This window comes from Bacillus rossius, chromosome 17 (genome assembly GCF_032445375.1).
Source record: "Bacillus rossius redtenbacheri isolate Brsri chromosome 17, Brsri_v3, whole genome shotgun sequence".
NCBI classification, from domain to species: Eukaryota; Metazoa; Arthropoda; class Insecta; order Phasmatodea; family Bacillidae; genus Bacillus; species Bacillus rossius.
In genome coordinates this window covers 27,726,610-27,748,769 of record NC_086344.1, presented here as the reverse complement: position 1 = coordinate 27,748,769, position 22,160 = coordinate 27,726,610, and the positions used below count along the sequence as shown (strand labels likewise).

General features: G+C 41.2%; 1 protein-coding gene across 3 annotated transcripts in view; it reads right to left on the bottom strand.

The window, feature by feature from the left end:
• Positions 1 to 22,160, bottom strand: part of LOC134540840 (mediator of RNA polymerase II transcription subunit 25-like) — a 60,683-nt gene that overhangs the window by 14,888 nt on the left and 23,635 nt on the right. For all 3 annotated transcript variants that reach the window (XM_063383823.1, XM_063383825.1, XM_063383824.1), the window contains exons 6-12: positions 19,007 to 19,152; positions 17,104 to 17,305; positions 15,409 to 15,637; positions 10,518 to 10,915; positions 8,913 to 9,094; positions 3,328 to 3,490; positions 642 to 833 (exon numbers count right to left, since the gene is read on the bottom strand). In XM_063383823.1, coding sequence (XP_063239893.1) covers positions 642 to 833; positions 3,328 to 3,490; positions 8,913 to 9,094; positions 10,518 to 10,915; positions 15,409 to 15,637; positions 17,104 to 17,305; positions 19,007 to 19,152 — 1,512 coding nt within the window. The remainder of the gene's footprint in view (positions 1 to 641; positions 834 to 3,327; positions 3,491 to 8,912; positions 9,095 to 10,517; positions 10,916 to 15,408; positions 15,638 to 17,103; positions 17,306 to 19,006; positions 19,153 to 22,160) is intronic.

Sequence of the window (22,160 nt, the reverse complement as noted above, 5' to 3'; positions counted from 1 at the left end):
ACACCTGGGATCTGCGACTATCGCAAAATTCAAAATTAATCTTTCGATATTCCACACTATATTTTAAATCAAATAACTTTTTCAGATACACAACTACGTATAATTTAGGGACTGGAGAACTTGGCACATATACATATCTTATTCAAAAAGTAGCATCCATTATTTTATTGAAAATATTTTTTTTTTTTTTTTTTTTACTACATTCTAAAAGTTTTAAAATCTAATGCTCATATCATCCATTTTGTACAGTACAAATGTTTTATTATGTCTTTCTAGATTGGTAGTGCAATGTGCAAGTTTAATTTATATGTAGTAATTCACATATGAATTGGGTTAATTGGGTTGGAATTATATTCTGAAGGTACCTCAGACCTTTGCCCATTACTTTTTTTTTTAGTATTTATAGCTCTTTAAGTCAATAACTATTGCCACTGTGCAAACCAAGTGCAAGTATTTGTTAACATACAACTTTTAAATCATCATGTAATAAGTAACTAATTTCTTTTTAATCAAGAAAATTTGATATTTGAATTCAAATTTCAATACTTAATAAAAAAAACTGACATTCGCACAGGCCCACCCGCACTACGGTGGGCGGGAAAGGCAACAGACCCGACCAGTGACCCGACGTGGACCCTCACCTGCGACTGCTTCATCTGCGCCTGCATTATCTTCTGGTTCTGGATGACCTTGCGGAGGCGGTCCACGAAGGCCGTCTGGTCGTTGGGGATGAAGCCCAGGTAGGCCCTCTTCTCGGCCGTGTACAGCAGGATCAGCACCTTGATGTCGCACGTGGCCGAGGGGGGCATGCTCGTGAAGTGGACGCAGCCCGCCTTCGCCCGAGGACAGACAGACACGCGACTCCCCCCGTTTCAAACTCTACACACTTCATCCACGTCGGCAACTTACAAGTATGGATAAGAGAATGAATAACAAAAAAATTATATAGCAAACGATAGTGAAAATTAATTAAAAAATGACCCAACAACAGGGGCATAGCCAGGGGGGAAGAGTTAGGGGTTCAAACACCCCCCCTTAGCTCCAAATCTTTAATTAGCCTAATTTCTTCATTACAATATTTAAATTTAAGTACCGAAAACTGCTAAAATAGCACTATTTTACACCTTAAAATCCTAATTTTCCCGGGGGAGGACACCCCCCCCCCCCCCCCCCCCCCCCCCGCTTTAATACAGGGGGGGCATGCATCTTAACATCCCCCATACACAAATCCTGGCTATGCCACTGCCCAACAATAGTACGAATGAGTCATAGAATGAACGTTATAATTAGAGCTGGGCCGATGCCGATCCCCGATCGTAATAATCGGCCGATTTTGTTTATTTTGCCGATCATAATGATCGGCAAAACGTAGCCGATTATTTGAGCCGATCATTGGTCTCCTACTGAAAACTTATAACATTGAATAATTACCTATACCTAACAACTTTCCATATTTGTTTACGGTACTTTTCGGGATGAAAATTTGATTATTCATCGAAAAATAATAGAATTTAATAATTTAAAACTAACCACACACGAAAAAAATATACCAATAAAGTAAACAAATACCATAAGTTTTATAAACACTGAACAGTTACATACCTAAGTATCAATTTCCACGTATATTTACGGTACCTTCGGTAAAATAATTTTCCATTATACTATTTGCAAAGTTATTTATCATTTACGAACCGAAAACTATGTATTTGTTTACCATTTACGGTTAATATTACCGCAATGGCGAATGGCGACTGTTGTTTAGGTTGGTTATGTGACACCAGTGATAAGAGTGACGCGCGTCGCGCGACGGAATTCGTACGGATTAATGGCGCTAGTAGTCTCGTGGTTAGTCTACCTCTTCGGGAATTCATCTATTTAGTTTTTTCTCGCTAAATATGGCCTATTGAAAGTTTTGTTTAGCGAAATTAATATTCTTATCCTGTTTAGCAGGAAATAGAGCTTAACTTTCTGTTGTATAAAAACCTGGTTGATGAAGAGTTTTGTTTCCCACATTAGAACCTCGTTAATCCGTGACGCGCTAATACGGGAATCTGATAATCCGGGACTTTTTAAAAGTGCAGAAAAAAAGAGAAGCTAAAATTGTCAGAGCTTAAAATTAAAGTCATGCGGGCCGGCGGCCGGCAAACACTGCAAGCCATCGCGTGGGCCGCCAAACTCTGCAACGCTGTTTGTACCGACCCTTTGTGTCGCCCCCCCTTTCAGCTGTCACATTTGTCACTCTTTAAACTTGAGGGGGATGTCCTGACTTCTGCTTCCCGTCTCCCGTTTGTTTGAATGTTGTTTCACGTGCTGCTGAGTTACTTTCCGCCCGCCAACGCAGCACGGCAGGCGCCTGGCGAGTGACGTGTCTGGCTGGCATTCGGCTGGTCGAAGGGGTGGAGGGGGGTGGGGAGCTACCCAAAATTTATGTGTACAAGGTCAGCACGATCTTATCTTTCTCTCTTCGGCTGTTGTAAATGACCGTGAACTAATGGCTAGGCAGTGCCGTGTTTTTTTTTTAAGCCGAGACAACAACAATCGTTAACCGATTATCCGGGTTTATTATTTTTTTTTTTTTTTTACAGAATTTCAATTATCCGGGCATCGGCGGGTCCCAATGAACACGAATAATGGGGAGTTTACTATTTTTATCCATCTGCTGCCAAGGCGCAGTAAGCCTTGGAAGATGTTACGTCACATGACCTTGGCCTTAACCCATCAGTTTTGTCTGGGAATATTTCACCGTTTATAGTGATCCATCAAAAGCAACGTGTAATCAGAGGTACTTGAAAGGCTCTAATCGGCTCAGAAGATCGGCAAGATCGGCAGCAGATGATCGGCATCGGCATGATCGGCGAAATAGGTGATCGGCCCAGCTCTAGTTATAATGAATCATAGGATTGAATCATAAAATTAATGATTAAATGAATAATGATATATTGAACAACAGAACTAATGAATGAATGGGTTCAACTGCTCATAAACGTTATTAGAGACCACGACATCATGCAGATGTAATTCGAACGAAGCATCGACAGAATGAATGGGTGGGTCGAATGGGAAGAACCCCACGAGATCACCCACCTCCTCGACAGTAACGAACCTGGTTTTCGTCGGGCAAGTGATCTGACGACTCGACCGCCATGATCACTTCTCGTGTTTGTTTTTCAGAAAGATAAATGAGCACTTCAGATGCTCTTACTTTAAGGCGTTGAAGCATAAAGGTTAAACCTTAAAAAAACAGCCAGAAACCATCACATTCAACCTCGGCTACAGCACGCGGGAGAGACACAAGAGAGAAGTTCCGCGTCGCGGGGGGACACTCACGAATCCAGAGCTCATGACCTTGGTGAGCGACTCGAGGGCGTCGCACATCTGCGGGTGGAACAGCACCGACTTGGAGTTCTTGAGGTACGCCCCGCCGATGTTGCCTATCAGCTGCTTGGGCATCAGCTGCATTATCAGCTTCTGAGGCCACGAGTCCGCCTTCCTGCGGGTGAAGCAAACAACGTCCGTTTGAGAATGTCCCAGTTATGAATTTTAATAGTGCCAACTGTAAGCGTTGTAGAGTTTTGGTTCAAAGTCACCACTAAATAATTACTCAAACAGTTTTGGCTAAGAGCATTCAGCGCCACCTGTGATGAATGAATGGCTCTTTCCCCACTTAGTAGAGGGTGAACCTGTAAAATTTATTTGGCAACAGGATGGAGCCCCTCCCCACACCAAACAATTCAAAATTAATCAATCCTGCAACAAAAACAATTTGTTCAACTTTAAATAGCAAAAGGAAAACCATAACCAGAACGTGAGCCATAACTAATGCATACCGTATTTACTTGCATAATGTCCACAGTAATTTCGCTAAATTTTTGACAAAAAAAAGGGGTGCGGACATTATGAGGTGAAGTCCGGAAAAAAATTTTTTCCTCAAAATTTTACGTTTTGTGTAGAGTAAAAAAATTGTTCTCTCATAATTAGTTTACTAGCAGAGCGCTGGTGACTGGCGACCCTCCGCAGCGGACGTGAGAAATGTGACAGGTGACGAGATAATTGGGTGCCAGCGATTAGTGGAAGACGCCACACATTTTTTTTTCTTCTCTCACTCGCGTGTGCGCTCCTACGTTCAGAAGCCGCAGCCAGCCTACACAAAATAAACGCTTTGCGTGAAAAGATATTTTTTTAATCTTTCATTGAGATGGCCACTGACGGTTCGGGGCAGATGTCTAATGTCTGCATTAGCCGGCGCCGGCGAGCCTTCCTCCCTGTCCCTTGCCCCCTGTGTGTATAAAAAAACCTTGCGCATGTACCCCCACCACTTCTCCGCTACCTCCCCTACTTTGTGACGTAGTGTGAGTTGACGTGTACTGGCTTGTGCTATATATAGGGACCCCAGAAAATGGTGAACCGCGAAATACACGAAATACCGCTAAATTGGGCACTATTTCACCGTTTTCACGAAATCTGCTATTTTTTCACAAAACACGAAACTTTGCGCGAAATCTACGTAATTTCCGTTACCAAGAATGTTTACATTGGTCGGATACTGTAAATAATCTTACTATCAATTGTATTGATATCGCGTAACGAAATCGATTGTAGTTCCAACATGGCGGCAAACGTGTATATTTACGCTGCCACTATGTAGCAGCGTTACGAACACAATTTTCGTGTAGTTGGTATTAGTTCTCAAAAATTCTAGCGCACAGAAGCGAACACAATATTTACGCTTACATAATAGTTTCATTCTGGCCGAACACAATATTTTTTCGTGTGCGTGCCACTACGGCATAAATGTTTTTTTTTATGACGTCTCGGTTACTCGGTATTAATTTCCAAGCATCTAGTTAGTAGTGCTTATTTTTGTGTTAAGATGCCGAAAATAGTTACGGTTTTCGATCGAGAACGAGAGATGTTGCAGGAAGGATTTTATATATTTGATGTTAAGGATAAGATAATAATGTGTAAGTTTTGCAACGTTCGTGTGGACTGGATGCGTCGAGACACATGCCTAAAACACGTTTCTAACGCAACTCATAAAAAAAAAAATTATGTGCGGCCGCAACGTCGACTACCGGTACTGCAAAACAGACGTCTATAGGAGCTGCTTTGCAAACTTCTAAAAACATAGTAGTAAACAAACAACAATTTATAATTGACTTTGTTGAAATGATGGTGGGGGCAAACATACCTTTGGAAAAAGCAGATGACCCAAACATGAGGACCTGGTTAAAAAAATATGTTCAAGGTACTGTGGTTCAGTATTTTTATTTCATTTTTAAATTTTTTTTATTATTTTGTGTGTGCGCAGTAGTTAAGAACCATTTGGCCAATGAACTAATTCTACAGTTCATCATGCCCGCATAAAACGTTAGTTAGGATGAGTAATGTGAATGTAGGCCTCCTATAGCTTTGTTACAAAAATCAGTTTTTGGGACTAGAGAATGTAACTTAGTAACCAGAAAAATGTTATAAATGGGAACTTACAATCAGGGTTTCATTGTATAAACATATACTTAATATTCTTTTTGTAAAATTCCAGGTTCTGGAGATCTTCCTGTGGCAAATACACTGCGTGAAAATTATTTGCCAAAACTAGGCGAAATGAAACAAGAATACATAAAGAAGTGTGTTGAAAATCAGAAGGTCATTCTCATGTGCGACGAAACCACTGACAGGACTGGTAAATGCATGTTTGTAGTGTTGATAAAAGTGCTGTTGTTCAGTTCAGAGCAGACATTATTTGTGGGAGAAGTTAAAGAGCTTCAGGCTGCTACAGGTTCAGAGTGCACACGAGCTATTTTGTCGACTCTTAGTCAATGTGGCATACAGTATGATGATGTTGTGGGAATTGTAAGTGACTCTGCTAGGTATATGACCTCTTGCATTTCCACACTGAAAGAAATAATTTCCCCTGGTGTGGTTCACATTCAGTGCTGGGCCCATAAATTAAACCTGGTTGCAAGTTTATGGAGCTCTGAACTGGTAGAACTGAACCAGTGCATTGCCAACACCAAACATGGATTCTCGAATGCGAGAAAACGAAAACACCGGTACATTTCCTTCTTGAAAGAGAAATACCCACAAGAAGAAAAGAAACCCCTACTGTTCCCTAGTCCAGTTATGACGAGATGGAACTCTTGGTTTATTTCTGCCAAGTACGTTGCCGACTACTTGGACGACTTGGTGGAGTTTTTTGGTAAGGAGGAGGAAGGAAGTAGTGCTGTGACACACTTCAAAGACCTGTCCAAAGAGAGCATTGGTGTAATCAGATGTTCAGCTGTATTTTTGGTTGAACATTTCTCTGCCACAACCAAGGCCATAACTGAATTTGAAGGGTCAGGACATGCACTGGTGCACAAACTCCATGGTACACTCACCAATCTTCAAAATCAATATCTACTTGCAAGCAGAGGGTGCCTAGGAGAAGAAACAAGCTCCCTTATTGCCAAGTTGCCCACTGCTGTTAAAAGGCAAAGTGTTCGTGAGATCTTGGTTGCCCTAGGATTGAAGTGCCACAGTAAACTTTCTTCTCTAATGAGCCAGGATCCTGCTAGAGAAATAATTTTTGGTTTAAGTAAATTATTCAACCCAAGACATATTGCAACCAACACAGTCGATGTTGATTTGTGTGTCAGTGCCAAGAAGATTCCCATTCTTGCTGAAGTCTCGGACCAAGAGTTTCTGGAAGGTTACCTAGTCTTTCAAGGCCAAGTAGTTGACCTTCAGAAAGAAATGAAGGATGTTGATGTCACCACCGTATTGCTGGGATTGCAAGATCAGCACAACAAATTTGTTCAAAAGTCTCTGTCTGTTCTTGCAATACCACCCTCCAATGCTGATAGCGAAAGGGCTTTTTCGGCCTACGGACACATTTTGTCAGACCTTCGGACAAATTTGAAACCAAACACGTTGAAAATACTTTTAACTCAATTTTTTGGGAGGAAACATAACTAGGAGAATTTTATTTCAGTGTAGCAGTACTTGTAGTGCAATATGTTAAAAGTTTTTATAATGCACACATTAATTATTTTTAAATCAAGTGTTGAATTTGTACATAAGAAATCATAATTTTTGTTTATCTGTATTTTCTCTTGTTTATGGTACCTATATTGACTCTTAAAATAAGATCAATGTTAATATTTTGTTGTGATAAAGTGTTTGACTGTTCCAAGGTTTTCAGCTCAAAATATGTTACATATTTAATGGATTGTACAGTCTCTCCACTTCATTTTCTTCTTAAATTAATGAATTGTAATACTATTGTTTCTGTAATTAATAATTATAATTACTTTTCTTCTTCTTATTCAGACCATACATTATTTTAATTTCCAAACATAGTAATATTACAACACAATTTTTTAAAAAAGCCAACATTTGGTTAAAAACAGATGGAATAGAACAGGCTAGGGGAACACAGGATTGCTGTAAAGGAGACAAGACCAAGAAGAAAACTAGAAACACTAAAAACTTTTTAGTGTTTGCCAACTGAGTGCATTTTATGTTTAATATTAAAATGTAAAAAAATTTGAAGCAAAACAATCCTCGTTTGCCAATTTCAATTTTAATTTAATGTATCTCACCAAATTTTTACACCGATTTTTAGCACCGCTTGCTTATTTTTACACCGATTTTTTGCACCGCTTTTGTCATTTTTTTACACCGAAATGAGCCAGTTTTATTTACCATTTTCTGGGGTCCCTAGCTATATACAATAGCCCATCCCCTTGCAACTCGCGTGACATCGCAAGCAGCTGCGCAGTGGAGTGAGAGTTTCTGAGTCCGGACGGTTTCACCACGCTACAAAACCCTCTCAGCGACCGCTCCGGAGAAATGAACGACTCAAGGTCAAAGCATTGTTGACAGCCCCGGTAATTTTCCATTCCGTTACTGTGCCTTTCAGGGGTGGCCAAGGTTGCTTTGTCTGGTGAGGACTTTATGCGGATTTTAAAAAATTCCATTTCAAGTATTTAAAAAGAAATGTGCGGACATTATGCGATGGCGGACATTATGCGATGGCGGACATTATGCGATTAAATACAGTAACTATCGTCGTAGTACACACTTACCACAAAAGAGTGCGGGCTATCAAATGTAGTTAACTCGGCACTAGACAGTGCGTGCGTTGCATGCAATCGGCGAGCTATTATTATCGATATTTGACTATGTACGGGAATCAACATTACCAACCATGAATGACGCTAACTAGCGCTGGATACATTTTTATAAGCGGTACACAGCAACAACGAAGACAAGCGTATAAAGATTATAACATTTTGAAAATGTCTTTAAAAGTAAATTTACACATCAGACCTTTTCGTATTCCTGCTAATTAAAAAAGTGGTAAATCAAAATAAACATTAGATATCAACTTTAAAATACATTGTTTTATACGGAGAAACTATCTACACAGAGCACTCAGAATCTGACTGCAAGACTAAAAACGAGAAAGCGCGAATTTTTCCCTCCAAATTTCGACGCCCTAAAATAACGGTGCGACGATCATGCGCGTGCGACAATTATGCGATAAAACAAGGTATAATTAGGGACCGGAAAAATTCGCGATTTTCAATGACCTGTAGGATATACTGCATGATCCTCTATGCACGCTGGAAAATTTACATTTTCTCATTGCCTACCGACTCATGACACCTGTTAACTGGGACGCTAGTGATTCGATACTTCTTTTTTGTTAAAGGTTTTCTCATTGGCCGAGTATCATTCAGATAAACTGCGGCCCAATCACTGATGCAGTAAAAAGGCAAACGTTTTTGGTTTCTAGACTATCACGAAATGAATCCGCGAATTTTCCCGGTCTCTAGGTATAATAAATGAATAAAATAAATTACTGGCAAGATGTGAAACGTAAGTGGGATGTGGAGAGTGTTCTCCCGGGCCTGCCGGCAGGGACTCACAGCTCGGGCTCGCCGTCCTTGAGGTTGGCCGACACGGAGCACGGGACGTGCCGCGTGAGCTTCTGCGGGTCGTTGGGGCTCTTGGCCTTTTCTATCCACTCGAGCACGCCCTGCCAGATGTTGTGCCTCTCCCGGGGGTAGCCCCCGGCCATCGAGCCCACGTTCACGTTCGGCGGCCCGGCCTGCGACAAACGAGACGGCAAACCTCGGGAGTTGGCGTGGGCCAGGATGTCCGACGCTCGCACATCCGGCAGAAATTCCACTCAGCTATCGCTTGTCAGTGTCACAACCACCGGTGAGTTCACTCGATGTTCAAATTTGCTTAAACCAAGCCAACAACTATCTGTTGAATTTATTTCATACATTGATAGTAATCCACAGAAAACACATGTTCAAGTGGCGAAGGAATTGGGACATTAAGGACTCGTAATACTTTCGTTGTGAATTGCGAGACAGTTTTACTGAATTGCGGAAGTGTGTCTGTGAAAACAAAGAAAATAGAAGCTGAAAGCTTCATGAAGTTAATAGATGGTAAATAATGTGGGCAGGCTTTCACGGTCATTGTCTGAAGTAGCTTGGCTTCTGGGTTGTAGCAGTGTCCTTGGCGAATAATTCACCGATGTTTCGGTCGACATTGCAGTCGCCATAATCAGAAAGCAGTTAACTACTGTAGTAGTACTGCACTATCTGCCCGGAAACTGCGTCACTTATGCTTCTATAGACCACTCTTGCTCTCTGCATCCTGAACCTTGGGATGCAGGATGCAGGCTGAAAGATGAAACATGATAACAATTTGGGGCAAAAAAGGAAGGAGGGGAGTTCAAATGGAGTTGGTCGTTGGGTTCCATCTCAGCTTCTCTTAACTGTAACTACCGGTAAAGGCACCCCCTCCCCCTACTCATTCACCCTCCCAACAGACCAGACCACTCTATATCAGGATATCGCCGAATTCTTTGATTTCTGGCCGATGGCTTTTGAACTAAAGCCATAAAACTCTCTCTATTTTTCTAATTGCCGCTTGCTTTTAATAAAAGGCCACGTAAATCACTACTGACGAATTTGGCACCAGAAGAGCCCCTAGTAAATACTGTATAGAATTAACTATTTTACATAATTTTTCATTTCTATGAGTTCAATTGTAATTTCCACTAAACTACGTACTTTTCATAAAATCACAATCAAAAAGTTTGGGGTAAATACCGTACCTAGTAAACAAATCTCACAAATTTTGCACGATCTTAAAGTAAATTTTTCTTCCAACATATTTATAACACAAGGTAATGTCATAAGCAAAATTAAACATAATACAAAATAAATTCACTGTTAGCAGAAATCTGCCAATTTTTAAATTCTAAAGCTAAAAACTTTTCAGTTATAATTTGCATATGATTTAAGTAGACAGTCTTTAACTATTTATATTTAATGTGAGACTATTAAATTAAAAGTTGCATAAAAGAAAAATTCAAGTATGCAAGAGGCTGATGGAAACTAAGGTTCTGTGACTTTCAGCATTGTTTCAGTTTATTTTGGAACTTTTTCATTACTTCACTGACACGTAGACATCTCACGATAAAACGACCAAGTGACAGAGAAAAATAAACCAACCTGGGGTTGGCCGGGCTGTGGCCCGGCTGATGTCTGTTGCTGCTGCTGCTGTTGCTGCTGTTGTTGCTGCTGCTGTTGTTGTTGTTGTTGTTGTTGTTGTTGTTGTTGTTGTTGTTGTTGTTGCTGCTGCTGCTGCTGCTGCTGTTGCTGGGACGGGGTACCAGGGCTCGGCTGCGCCTGAGGGGGTCCTGCACCTTGCTGCTGTTGTTGCTGCTGTTGCTGCTGCTGTTGCCCGAGCTGCATGCCCATCATGCCAACGGGGCCTGCCTGCTGTGGCCCCACCCGCCCCATGTGCATCACCGCCTGGCTCAGCTGTTGCTGCTGCTGCTGTTGTTGTTGCTGCTGTTGCTGTTGCTGTTGCTGCTGCTGCTGGCTCACCAGTCCTCCGCCGCCCGGGTCTGGACAGCAACGCCATTACACATCAAAAGCTGTTCAACCCGAGATGCTGTGGCATTGCAAGACCCTGACCTCCACCAGCTGTTATTAGTATTCTGTTTGAAAGGAAGAAATGTTGTTTTCGTCATTCGGACAGATCAGCTGATTATATAGTTGAAGGTCAAAGTGACCTAGTTTTTTATACTTGTATTTATTTAGCTGTTTTCTTTTGATTAATTTTTATATTTAATAATTTATGTAAAAAAAAAAAGCCTGGTATATATGTTTTTACTAGTTTGGCTTTGTTGGCTATTTGTGTAAATGCATTTTTCAGTCTTGTATTTACTTTCAATAATGTGTTTTATTTACATTTATTTGGTCGAGAAGAAAAATTCTTTTGTCTCTCTATGGAAGCTATGTGAACTGTTTGTGAGCATCTTGCAATGGTGGATGTTTTGTTTTGTAATTGGTTTTTAACGAATGCAAAATTATTGAAATATTAACTTAAAATAACATTTATTCTTTTCATAACAAACCTAATTGAAAAAAAATATGTTATTTAAAGAATACCGGCGCAACAACCACAGGCACTAGCACACACACAGTCTGAACACCGACTGGTGACTGGGGAGAACCCACCCGGCACAGCAGACTAACTCCCCTCACCCCTCCCTCATTGATTGCCTTGCCAGAGGACAGAACCAAATGAAAGTAACCTTAGCGAGCAATAAAAACTAAATTTTATGCTGTCGATGCCGACTCCCGAAAGTACCGGAAGAACCGGGAATCAATTTTAAATTCCCTCTTCTTTTACTACATCAAACGTACCAGGAATCAGCGGTACTTGCGGGACCGGGGTTTACCCGTTCTGAACCCTAATTCACACATGCCTAGTTCTCGGGGATCAGCTGTGGAAATTCTTATCAAGACGCGGCAAGGTTACACTGATAATAAATCAGTACCTCAAACCACGTTCAAGTATCCGTTCTATAATCATCACGTCCCGTCAGAATAAAAAACTTAGCCACAGAAAACAAAATGCAAAAAAAAAAAAAAAAACTGCACTTTTGGTGAAATTCTGCAAGACTCCCACGAGAAAGCCAAATGACCAAAACCTAAGTTGGAAGAAAGAACCTAAACTTACGTCATAAGCAACACAAGAAACAACTGCAACTGTTGCAAAACTACATCACAAATCAGCAATTACCTAAAAAAACCAAACAAAAAAAATTTTCTATACCTAACCCTACAAATTAAAACTTAATAAAAAAGTAATTGCAGTCTACAATTATAGGAAGGGGAAAAAAAATTAACTGTAAACAAGAATTATTGCACTAAGAAACATACTAAAACTAGAGATGGGTGGGATTCTGACTTTCTTCGCATCTTTTCCAGAAACGTTGGGCGGAAAGTTACTTTTTCCAGTGTCCCAATTTGACTGCTGGATTATACCTTACCTGTACATGTGCTAATGTTGTTGTCAACAAACAATTTTCAATGAAAACACTGCAACTAAACTTAAGTTACTTCATGCACGCAAATGAAAATACACCAACAATTTTGAGCACTTCAATTTCACAACTATTATAATTAGCGTAAAAAAATTTACTTGCTTAGTGGCGAACCAGAATTTTATTCAGCATTTCAAATACACCCCAAATTTTCAAAATTACCTATTTCACGATTGTCGAGAAACAGTAGACAAAAGAATCACATCCACAATTGAAAACACTAGAAAATAACGTGAATGAACATACCTGACGAAAAAACAATTTTCTACGATACACAAAATGCAATGCTTGTGTAGTGAAACTGAACATAAGCAAAATTCTCCAAAATAAAATATAATGGCATGCAAATTAGGTAAAACCAAAATGGTACGCAAAGATGAGCTTTTGACTTGTAGGCACGGTTTCTTCTGATAATAAATTTTTAAAAACCAGCGTATATAATTAATTGCTTTTTTTTTCATAAATGTTTATTTCATTCAAAACCTAACCCAATTATATAATTTAAAAGTTCAAATAGATTTGAGTTCTGTAATTAATAGTTTAATATTGTGAGAAAAAAAATCAAAATAACAAAAAAAAGGGGCAGCTCTGGGTATCGAGCTGGCAAATTGCCAGTCATTGAGCTTGACAACTGCACCATGCTGCTAATATGAACAATATCCCTCAAACTCTACTTTATAAAATCTTTATAATTGCCTTTTCGCGCTTCCTAGACACCACTCAGGCGAGATACTTCAGAACGCTGACAGGGGCCCCCACCTGCTTCTACTCACACAGTTTAAGCCAAATCAGTGAGCCCTGACTCAGACCCTCCACCTCGTGTTATTTGGAAGCTGCAAAAACGTTACGCAAGTAATCACGATAAAAAAAAATCCCTTGTCTCACACTTTTTTTCTAACACTATAAGATGTCATTTAGTGGCTGTATACTACAAAATTACAGGAACGGACCTTAAACTGAAGTAACTTAATTAAGATAAAACCAATAACACAGCAGGTGAAGGCTCATGATGTCTACGAATACCTGGTGAACCAATTTCAGGACCTTTCAAAAAGATTTTCTTACTAATTTTTTCTGTGTCAAGAGTGTTTTTTTTTTAAATTACAATAAACAAAATTTAAATTTAAATTAAATAGATCTACTACTATTTGCAAGAACATGCCTATTTCATTGATGATTTCTTCGTGATTTAAGTGGACCAGTCTCTGAACATTTATTTTTTCATATGGAACTATAAATGGACGTAATTTGTAAAAAAAAATTCAATTTTTCAAAACTTACGGTACAGTTACAGTTTTAGAGTGACCGCACCTGGCAGTAATAAAATTTCCCCAATTTTCTTAGACCAAAAATTGGAAATATTCCCAGGCAATTTTTTTTTGAAAATAATTTTACATGTTCTAATTTTCTAAAGATAATAATGAAAATCCAAACCCCACCATCTCCATCGCTGGCCTACTTCTCTCTCCACTTTCTTTTATTTTCCTTTTATATTTCTCTTTTTATTAAAAACTAATACCAATAATAAATATGTATGAAAAGTAAAAAAAAGCAAAAAAAAAAAATACCAGTACAAAATATGTTATTCATTAATAGTTTCTGACAACACAAATTTAGGGATATCAATAATGACGACATTATCCCCTTGGATTACTATTTTCGGGAGACGTTACATGAATTTTCCCAGGGTTTTAAATACCGTAAAAACCCACGTACCACCCGCCCCCGGGTAAGACCGGCACCCTTATTTTTAGAATGCCATGGTGGGAAAAAATGATTTTATTGTAAATCTGCATGGAAAAAAAAAAATAATTTAGTAGTGATTTCTTTTCCTTTCAAACAGTAACAAATCATAAAGAATTACCAAAAAAGTACTATGCTACTTATTACAGCCTCGGCATCTGTGTTAAAAGTGTACAGAAGGCAGGCAACTGCAATGTGGCAACATCGCGCGAGCAGAACGTGGCATCGGCGCGCGCGATCGAGAACAACACGCCGTGAGTACGCGTGACCTTGCCCAGCTCCCAGCTGTTTACAGTTACAATCTTCCACGTCCATTATCGTGCCCTGGGCAATGACCTCGTTCAAACAAATAAACGATAAAGCACACGAGTCCTAGCCACGCATAATAAAAACAATTTTTATTACATGCATAATAAAAAAACCTTGTGCCTAAATGTGGCATATTCTACAGCTTACGCAGCTTTAACACATGACTCTGAAATGCTATTAATTTCTCATCGTAGCTTGTCGGTAAACGCTGGCAGATTGTAGTACACCGCCTCATGGACAAACCCTTTCTTACCATGAACCTGCGCATCCAGTTCCTACTTGCTTTAAAGCCTTCACCCACGCCAAGTTCACGAGCAATTTGCAGCGCCTTTAGCGAACACATTTCTGTGCTTACAGCGTACCCGAATTGCCGTCTGTCCTGTATGTAGTCGTAGAGTTTTTCCTCTATCTCCGGAAACTTTGCTACCGCACCACGGAACGCAAGTCTATCGCCACTCGCCGAAAGCAGTTTGTCTTTACTGTTCCTCCAATCCCTCACACATGATTCGTAAACATCATATATTCGCCCAGCAGCACGTTTACCGATTTCTTCCGTTTCACTGATTGCGTATTTTTAATTTTTCCACAACTGTGAAAGAACACAACTTTTTACGATTCATTACAATACTTGCAGCCAACACACGTGTGAAACCACTGGGTACTTTGCAAATGAGGATAGGACAGTGCGTGTGGGAGTGCGCGTTTGTAACCGGCGGAGCTGCAGCGTGACGACGCTGTGGAGAATGTGACCTTGGCTGTCTGCCGCTTCCTTCCCATCCTTTTCCCCCTACCCCTCTTGCCTATCGCAGCAACCTCCAGTCGCGCCGGCGTTATTTCGTCACCGTGAAAAAATGGCCCAAGACCCACGTAACACCCGCACCCTACTTTTTCGAACCTGAGTTTTTTTTAAAAAAGGTGCGGGTGGTAAGTGGCTGTTTCTTGCCAGCACTCACTGTACTGCGGGGCCATGGCGGCGGGCACGGGCGGCTGGGTGAGCTGCGCGATGAGGGCGCTGCCCTGGGGGTTGCCCCCCGGGGCCGGCACGTAGCTGCGCTGGGCCGGGTGCTGCGGGGTCGCCGGCCAGCGTCCCGACTGCCGCCCCACCACCATGCCCGGGTGGTACACGGCCGCCTGGGAGCCCGGGCCGTACGCCAGCGGCGTCAGCCCGCGGATGCCCGCCATCTGCGGGCCCACGACCAAACAACCGTGGCTAGGTGAGTATGGGTCCATTCCCGGTTCACCTTGGTTCTCAGCACATTAACCGACAATGAGAACTGTAAATATAATGTCGGTGTGGGTGCAGGTACTGTGGGGAAAAAAACAGCTAATACTTTCCCCGGTAAAACCAACACGCACACGTCTTTTGACTTCACTTCAAGGCCCATGTAACTAACAAGTGAGTGGTTGGTAAATCTTTGGAAATTGCAGGTGACACTGACAAAAGGACAGTCACCCCTTCCCTTCCTACACCCTCTTGTGCTCACCTGCCCGTGCGGTAAAACAAAAATGTTTTTGTGCAGAGATTCCAACCCTTTTTTTTTGTCCCTATTTTCACTAGCAGGCAGGGATGACCATTTCAAATAAAATTAAACCTACACAAAAATAACACAGGCTCAATATACTTTTAAAACTTATCAAAAAAATAAACTGACATGATATAAAGTTGTCTTTCAGCACTCAAAACTAAATCTTCCTTTCGTTCTACCCACTTAACCTTGCTCTAAAAGCCTTCAAGGCCACGAGACCAATACTTTACACTGTCTCCCTTTCATTCCTTCAGCGCTGGCTGGCCAAGTTTTTCCATCACTCCCAAACCCTTCTCTGATAGTATTGTTTACTCATTTCGCGATTAACAGAACAAAAAACCAAAGTAGGTAACTTTTATAGTTATTCCACTCAGCACTCAATCACGAGCAAATTAAAGTTTAACTCATGCAAATCGGTCTATTATTCTCGGAATTACAGCTCTTACAGACTTCAAGTCGACGCTCCCCACCAACGCTCATTGCGTCACCACCGCAAATGATAACCGGGTGGGTCAAACGAAACGACTGTGAGCAAAGTCTGCTCTACTTCAGCGCTGTAGCTTTCATAAGTAGCTTGGCTTCTCGGTTGTAGCTGCGTCCTCGGCGAATAATTCACCGACATTTCGGTCGACATTGCAGTCACCGTCATCGGGGAGCAGTTTGTTACCAGGAAACTGCTCCCCGATGATGGCGACTGCAATTTCAACCGAAACGTCGGTGAATTATTCGCCGAGGACGCGGCTGCGACCCTGAAGCCAAACTACTTGGGACAATGGCCGTGAAAGACTGCGAAAATTATTAACCGGCAGCTTTCATAGTTTGCTAGGTTTATTCTAACCCGCTAGAGTTCTGTAATCGTTAATTATTACTGTGGAGCCCGCCATCCGGAATTTTGGACGCCATATTGAAATCGTGTGATTATTTAGATTCTTTTCCATTACCTTTCGCGGAGTTTATTGATCATACACTCCACAAAAATAAAACTCAAGGCAACATGCCTGTCCTACGAATTAAATACGTTGTTGAATCACCTAACATGTAAGTCTAGTTTTTCGACAATCTGAATAACCTCTAAACCGTTCATGCGAGCTTGTTAAAACTCCCCGGGCGTAAGCGACGCACCTGGCCCGGGCTGCTGCGGAAGATGGGCGGCTGGCCCGCCCCCACGCCGGGGCCCTGCTGCCCGATGATGGCCTGGGGCGGCTGGGGGGCAGCCACCATGCTGGGGCTGCCCAGGCCGGTGGTCTGCGGGCTGGGCTGCGACGCGATGGCCGGGTGCGGGGCCATCACCCCGGGCACGGGGCTCAGCGGCCGCTCCTTCAGGCTGGAACAACAACACGCGCCCGCTGCCCCCCGCTTTCCGACCGGAACCTCTCCGAGCGCGACGAGAGGAGAGTCTCAAGGCCGAATTTTTGATGCAGCGTTCCCGTGAAAGATTGTCGCGAAACGTTTCAGATGCAAAAAAGGGCAGAGAAAAGGTATTTGGCCAAAGACATTTCATTTCAACAGTGAGAAATATTTTTTGTTAATTAATCATCATTAGGGATGGTGATTTTTCGTTTTCGCGAAATAGATGCGAAAATATGCTAAATTATATTGTTTCCGCTATAAAATGCGAAATCTAGACTATTCCGAGATAAATGCGAAATCAAGGTAAAACACGTAGATTCATCTTCACTCTACACAATTTATTTACAGATTGTATTTCGTTTCAGTTCAGTATCAAAAGAAACCATAATTTTATGGCGTATTCAGCACAAGTATCTTATTGTAACGTCATTCACAACACTATTGTTCGTAAATATTGAATGAAAAATGGCCATCCGTGCCTCGCGATTGTAAACAAAGCAAAGAAGAACTAGCTGGAAGAGTGTCCGTCATCTTGCAGAGTAAAAGTTTTTAGGCCGCCATAATGCGACATCTCTGCTTCGCCGCGCTAACAATTCCCATTTTCTGGCTGTGTTTCACGTGAAAGCCGCGTTCTTGTGTAGTCTGTGGAAGGTGGTGTGTTTACAAATATGTGCATCTTCGTGAATGTGTTGTATACTGTTATTTCTCGTGGTAAAAATGGGATAAAACGTTATTTCCATTCACGATCGCATAAATTAATACAAAAGTGAACAGTTCTACGAAAGTGATACGAATATTTTAATGCGCAATTTATGTAATCGCCGTCTGGAGTGGAAAAAAAAAAGATGTACTTGAAAAGCACATTAAATCTGAGGGACATCAGGCTGCAAAAAAAAAAGATTCACCGAGAAATCGGATGAAGAAAAAAAGTCGGTAAAACGGCAAGCAACGGTTTCTGGCATGATCGAAAACCAAAAGAAGGCGAAAATTGAAAAAACGAAAGAAAAAAAAATTTAAAAAAAAAAAGAGTTTCAATAACATTATTTGTGCACTCTACATCAACTATGGCCATGAACACGGCTAAAAAATATTTATTGTAATTTTAAGTATTCAATTTATTGCACTCATAAGTGCTAAAAAGTTGTTTGTAAACCTGCGAAGATAGGCTATCTTTGTAGTTGTGCTAGATCTTTATTTCTGTGGTTGTTAATAATTAATATGTGTATTATTTAATGCTTTTTAAAAATATACTTTTCTTCGGTAATGTAAAATGAGAGACTTGGCTAAATCTTGTTTTTAAAAATGCTACAAAATGCTAAATCTCAAATTCAAAATTCTAAATGTTATTATTTTAAATGCTATAAATCACCATATCTACTGATAAATAATCATTACTATCCTGAGCAGTTATTTTGAAGTGAGTAACAATTTTGTTGAGTCGTCTTTACTTAGAAAATTTTCTTCGCTATTTCTCTATTTCACTTCATCTCCTTCTCTCTCTTCCTCTCTCTTTGCCGAGCTTTGTGGCGTTATTTCGTTTTTTATCACAATCCACCACATACTGTAGTCTAGTCCCTATGTATAGCGAATAAAATTAGTACCTTCAAATTTTCTATTTTTGAAACGGAAAATAAAACCAAACCACGGGATGTTGTCCGCAGGTCCAGCCACGCACCTGTAGCCGCTCAGCAGCACGAGGTGACGCGGGTCCTTGGCGTAGTTCTTGGTCTGGGACGTCGGCAGGTCCCCTCCGGCCTTCTCGTACAGGCGGTACAGCGCCGGGATCTTGCGCGGGGACAGCACCGACAAGTGGATCCCCCGCTGCAGCAGAGAACACGAGCGACTTTTCGGTCGCGGCGAGCGCCGCAGGTTGTTGTTTGCACAATGAGCTATAAAACTAGTAAGCATAGAATAACTTAGTACACGTCCCATGACCACGGTGGCAATACAACGCCAGTTGTTAACAGCAACGCAAACACAGCAGAGAAATTTTCACGGGGACCCCGCAACATCAAAAATGGCTTCGTTAAAATGGTCAAACTTCGTGTAAATTATAAGTATTTCAGAATTTCACTTAATAATTCGCTACACACAATTAACAAAGACTACGAAAAATATCAAGCTGTAAAATGCTGCAGCAGGAACTTTATAGACAAGATTTAATTTTTTTCCCCTGACTAGTTGAAAAATTGTCATGACTTTTCCCCGCTGGCAAAATTCCCTGACTTTTCCCGGTTTGTCGCCACCCTGTGTGTGTACACGACATCACTTGCGCCCACTGCCTACTCACGGCGAGCACTTGAGAACTGCGCCCCTGTAACCGACAGTAACGATGAACTCTGAGCGAAATGAAAATCGCCGGCAGCGCCGTAACGTGACCTCGCCACGGTCAACAGCTGGAATCCACCAAATTTTCGTTTCAGTGCAGTTTTTTTTCCAGTTTCCCAGCAGGTTGCATGAACATTATATGACGACATTTATTTGGTATTGCCGTTAAAACTTGCATAGTCCGGCATTAATATCAACCGCGTTACTGTATTAAGGACCTGTTCACTGTACTCAATTTTCACGACACGAGCGACTATCTCGAGTTTTAACGCGCTGCAAAATGTTTTTTGATGTTGACACGTGCCCGCCCTTCCTATATTAAATATCACGTTACTTTACGTGATAATTAAACCCAAAACGAGTTTTAATAAGTTCAGAAGCAATTCAGGGAAAAATGTATTTCGGCAATAGGCCTACTCACGTAATATGCGGCGACGAATCTGTGTGACGTCGTAGGTTATAAACAAAGCGACGAACAATAGAATAATTCATTAAAGCAACCAACCATCTTCGCCCTTTATTTTTTTACGTCGCTATAACCACACATATTAATGTACTGCAGAATATAATAGTAAATATGGACGAGTTGTGTAAACAAATGGATATTTTTCTCTTGCCACAGCTAAACATGTACATTGCGACGCCATCTTGTGACCGGCGATCTACCAACTGTATTAATATTTTATAAAAGTATAAATTTAACTACTTAAGTTGTGAAAGCAAGTTTAAATACTTTTTAATACATAGGATTGAATATATATGTATTTACATATAATTATTTATGCCACATTTATCTTTTCTTTTTAATTATTAATATCTAGTTTATACTTCCACCACCAGGGAAGGGAAATTTCAGCGAGATTCATGCGCACGCATCTCATCCCTTCCAAAGAGGAGTTAGTTCGCCCCTCCCTTCTTTTTCTTCGTTCCCGCGCATTTCTCCCTATATAAAGGCGAGGTCATCCACCTGAAAGGCAGTTGATCGGCCCGACGGCCAGTGAGGCTGGATTCCGCCCACTGGCCATAGGACGATCATAGGGGGAGCAGCAGAACGACTGGCTATCCATTTTCTGCTGCTCGTACCCCTCCTTCGCGAGTTAGGCCATCCGAGGACCTATCTCGGCATAGGGAATTTGTCTCCCTTCCCCCCCCCCCCCTTTCTGGACGATAGGGTGTACCGTGTGTAAATCCAGTGTATATTGTTAAAGCCGACGCAGGCGACAAATTGAACTGTTTGGACAATTCAGGTCAATAAAAGTTCCGTGTAAAATACAGACATTTTTCAATGAATAGCTTAGCCCCCTATCCCTCACCCCATTAGCTATTCGCCTGCATACCAGCCGACTGTGAATCCTGCCGCAAGACCAGCAGTTGGACCTTCTCCACACGATACCTGGCTCTCACCCAAGAGAGACATCGGTGAGAGAAGAGAGGAGACGGATCAACACCAAACCAACAACACCAATCATCTCCGTCAAGTTGGCGCCCAACGTGGGGCCAGACCAGCAGTTCGACCTCCTCCACCCCTCCTGGCTCTCTGTCAAGAGAGACATCGGCGAGAAGAGGAGAGGAGACATCAACACCAAACGACAAGCCCGTCAATGTGTAACATCTTAGCTCTCGGTATATGGCATTTGGTGGGAGTGATTTCGTGAATGGAACAGAAGTCGCATGGAACGGAAACGTACAACCACCACGGTGCTGCCATCTGTGGCGGGTGGCACGAACTTAAGTTCACAAAGCCAAAGGGAAACCGCTTGGGAGAGAGGCACTTCTGCCTGTTAACGTCAACACTTCCCCGTCCGGACCATTTGGACTTTCACCATCAGAACAGACAAGAAGTGCTTGAACTGCGATAGTATCACAGATATACAAAAAGAGCAATAACAGTATAGACTGTGATCAAAAAATATCGGTTTGTATCACCTCTAGTAAAAATATGCAAACTTTGCACAAAATTACAATTTGCAAAATAATTGCAGTTGTAGCCTGTTATAAAGTTCCCACTTATAAGATCATATTTCTTAAATACCAAAATTTTTACCTTGAGACAATATTTTACATCCTGTGTAGAATGTTTCAAAATCTATGCATTTCCTTTTTATAATGACTGACTTCTAAAGATTAATAAATGCAAAAAAGAAATATGTATTTTAAAAACCTAACTATTCTAACACTAACATCATCTGTTTAGTTTAACTCATCAAATTCTTTACTCCACACTTTAAATAAATTTTTACTATCCTGTTATACCATAGATGTAGATTGTTCAAAGTGCATTACCGTATTTACTCGTGTATAGCGCGCCCTCGTGTATAGCGCGCACCACGATTTTTGCAACAAATTCCAAAGAAAAAAATTTTTTTTTTCCCGTAAATAAATTGTACTAACATTTTGTGGTACCTGTTAAGTAATTACGTATGAAACAAATGATAATTTAAATTGATGTGTGGTGATGCGTCAGGAAAATACTTAAACTCAGCTGTGTAGGCGGAAGATAA